A 2,504-nucleotide genomic window follows, 5' to 3' on the forward strand; every position below is an offset into this window, starting at 1 on the left:
TCTGGGACACTGCTCACACACCTGGGCGTCTGGGACACTGCTCACACACCTGGGCGTCTGGGACACTGTTCACACACCTGGGCGTCTGGGACACTGCTCACACACCTGGGCGTCTGTGACACTGTTCACACACCTGGGTGTCTGTGACACTGCTCACACACCTGGGTGTCTGTGACACTGCTCACACACCTGGGTGTCTGTGACACTGTTCACACACCTGGGTGTCTGTGACACTGCTCACACACCTGGGTGTCTGTGATGTCGCTCACACACCTGGATGTCTGTGTGATGTAGCTCACACACCATCTCATCCCTGAGCACAGTGCCAACCCCCTGGAGATTATACTCTAGATCCGTTCAGCATCTGCGCCCCCACACCCTGTATGGTTCTCTGAGAGGGTTTAACTTCGAAGTCCAGGTTCACTTCAAACTTGCAATCTTCCTGCCCCGGCCTCCCAAGTGCTGGATTGTAAGACTGCTCTATCATGCCCAACTCCCTCCTCTTCATGGCTCCTCCGTCATGGCAGAGAGGTATGAGGCAGGACGTCTCAAATCTAAAACCCTCCCAGCTGTTGGGCACATGGTGCAAAGTTACCGTCACAGCACATCGGAGGCCTAGGGAGGAAGAGCGCATGTTCAAGCCAGCCCAGGCTAACAAGGCCAACCTTCTAAAAAAACAAACAACCAAAGCTGAAACATGCACACTTACCATGAGTTTTATTCTGAAAACAATCCTATTCCACACTGAGACTACAACTTGCCGAGTACACCCAAGCACTTAGGAAGGACTTATCTGAAGGCTACCGGCAGTAAAGGACCCACAGACATTCACAGAGGAACTGTACGACAAACAGTGAGAGAAAACCACAGGCTTCATTCTACAAACTTTGGAGCAGCTAGCAGAAGAGTCCCCTGCTTTCACCATGGCCTTACAGGTACTTCTGACGTCACCTCTAGACACTGGTGAGACACCGACACTCAGAGGCCTTCCCAGTCACACACACCAGCAGAGCTGGCTGCTCTGACCCCTCTAAACGCCATCTCTGCAAGCTGCACAGGAGCAGCTACCAGTAGGTGTCTGTGACAATGACACACTTTAAGGAGTGACACTGAAGATGCTCATCAGAGCCCTGGACCTATTTTATGAGGAAATAAACTCAGAAAGTTCACTTTTCTTGAACTCATTAAGTGGTCACCCCAGGCCCCTCAGATGTGGACTAACCGTGGCCCATCTCCGTCTGGGCGTAGGTGCCAATTATCTGGAGTTCTTGGGACGGGTGCATCCATTTCTCCTGCTGAGCAGTGGTGCCCTGATTCAGCAAGGTAGGGACAAACATGGAGTAACTGAGGCCAACAGGTTCCACAAAATTTCCCAAAAGTAGTCTATAGGAGAGAAAAGAAAACCGTCTGAGCCTCACGCTACAGACTGTCTACCATACGCTCTCTTATTAGCACTGTTAGGATTAGTGTGTGTGTGTGTGTGTGTGTGTGTGTGTGTGTGCGCGCGCGCATGCGCACATACACACATGCAAGAGAAGTGGGGGAAGAAAGAGCAACATGGGGCAGGGGGGCTGGAGAGATGGCTTAGTGGTTAAGAGCACTGACTGCTCTTCCAGAGGTCCTGAGTTCAATTCCCAGCAACCACATGGTGGCTCACAACCATCTGTAATGGGGTCTGACGCCCTCTTCTGGTTCTGGTGTGTCTGAAGATAGCAACAATGTATTCACATCCATAAAATAAATCTTTAAAGAGAGAGACAGACAGACAGACAGCACACATGGAGGGCAGAGGACAACTGTGTACAACAGTTCTCTTTCCACCTTTACTTTCCAGAAGTCACACTCCATCTGCCAAGCTTTGGGGTGAGCACCGTGAGCTACTTTGCTAGCCCCTAACCTCACATTCTTGACAAAAAAAAAAAACAAAAACAAACCCTTGCCCCTCAGGATGAAGGATGGAGATCTAAAGATTTCTTCTATTAAATGAAATGTAAAAATTTCTACTTTACAAGCCAAAAGCCAAGAGCAAGCTCTCCTGAGCATCTCTTCTTACCTCAGGGCCAGACTCCTTTTGTTTCTTCCCTGGTGCTGGGGATGGACCAAGCACCTCGGGCAGGCTCAGTCTAGCTCCATCCCCAACACAACCAAAGACTTCCTGTTTTTTTTTTTTTTGAAAAAAGAAGTCTTGTATAAATTCTACACTTATCTAACACAGTGGACTCTGTTGTTCCTCTGGTTTGACTGGCTGGCTGTTCTGGGTCAGTGTGAGTAATGCTGTTGCTCTCTGGTCTGACTGGCCGGCTGCTCTGGGTCAGTGTGAGTAACTTTTATGTTACTTTCGGGTTTAACTTGCTTTGAAGTTTAAGGAACTCCACAAAACATTCTTTATAGAGCTGTTAAAAAACAACAGAGAATAATTTATTTAAAGAAAGAAAATGTTGCCGGGCGGTGGTGGCACACGCCTTTAATCCCAGCACTTGGGAGGCAGAGGCAGGTGGATTTCT

At 49.0% G+C, this 2,504-nt stretch overlaps 1 protein-coding gene across 2 annotated transcripts in view; it reads right to left on the reverse strand.

Annotated features, from left to right (window-relative positions):
• Window positions 1–2,504, reverse strand: part of Acox1 (acyl-CoA oxidase 1) — a 28,113-nt gene that overhangs the window by 16,536 nt on the left and 9,073 nt on the right. Inside the window, exon 3 of one of the 2 annotated variants that reach the window (XM_031351790.1) lies at window positions 1,223–1,383. The exons of the other annotated variant lie outside the window; for it this stretch is intronic. Coding sequence (XP_031207650.1) covers window positions 1,223–1,383 — 161 coding nt within the window. The remainder of the gene's footprint in view (window positions 1–1,222; window positions 1,384–2,504) is intronic. 2 annotated transcript variants of the gene reach the window in all.

The sequence above is a fragment of the Mastomys coucha genome, unplaced genomic scaffold (assembly GCF_008632895.1).
Source record: "Mastomys coucha isolate ucsf_1 unplaced genomic scaffold, UCSF_Mcou_1 pScaffold5, whole genome shotgun sequence".
NCBI classification, from domain to species: Eukaryota; Metazoa; Chordata; class Mammalia; order Rodentia; family Muridae; genus Mastomys; species Mastomys coucha.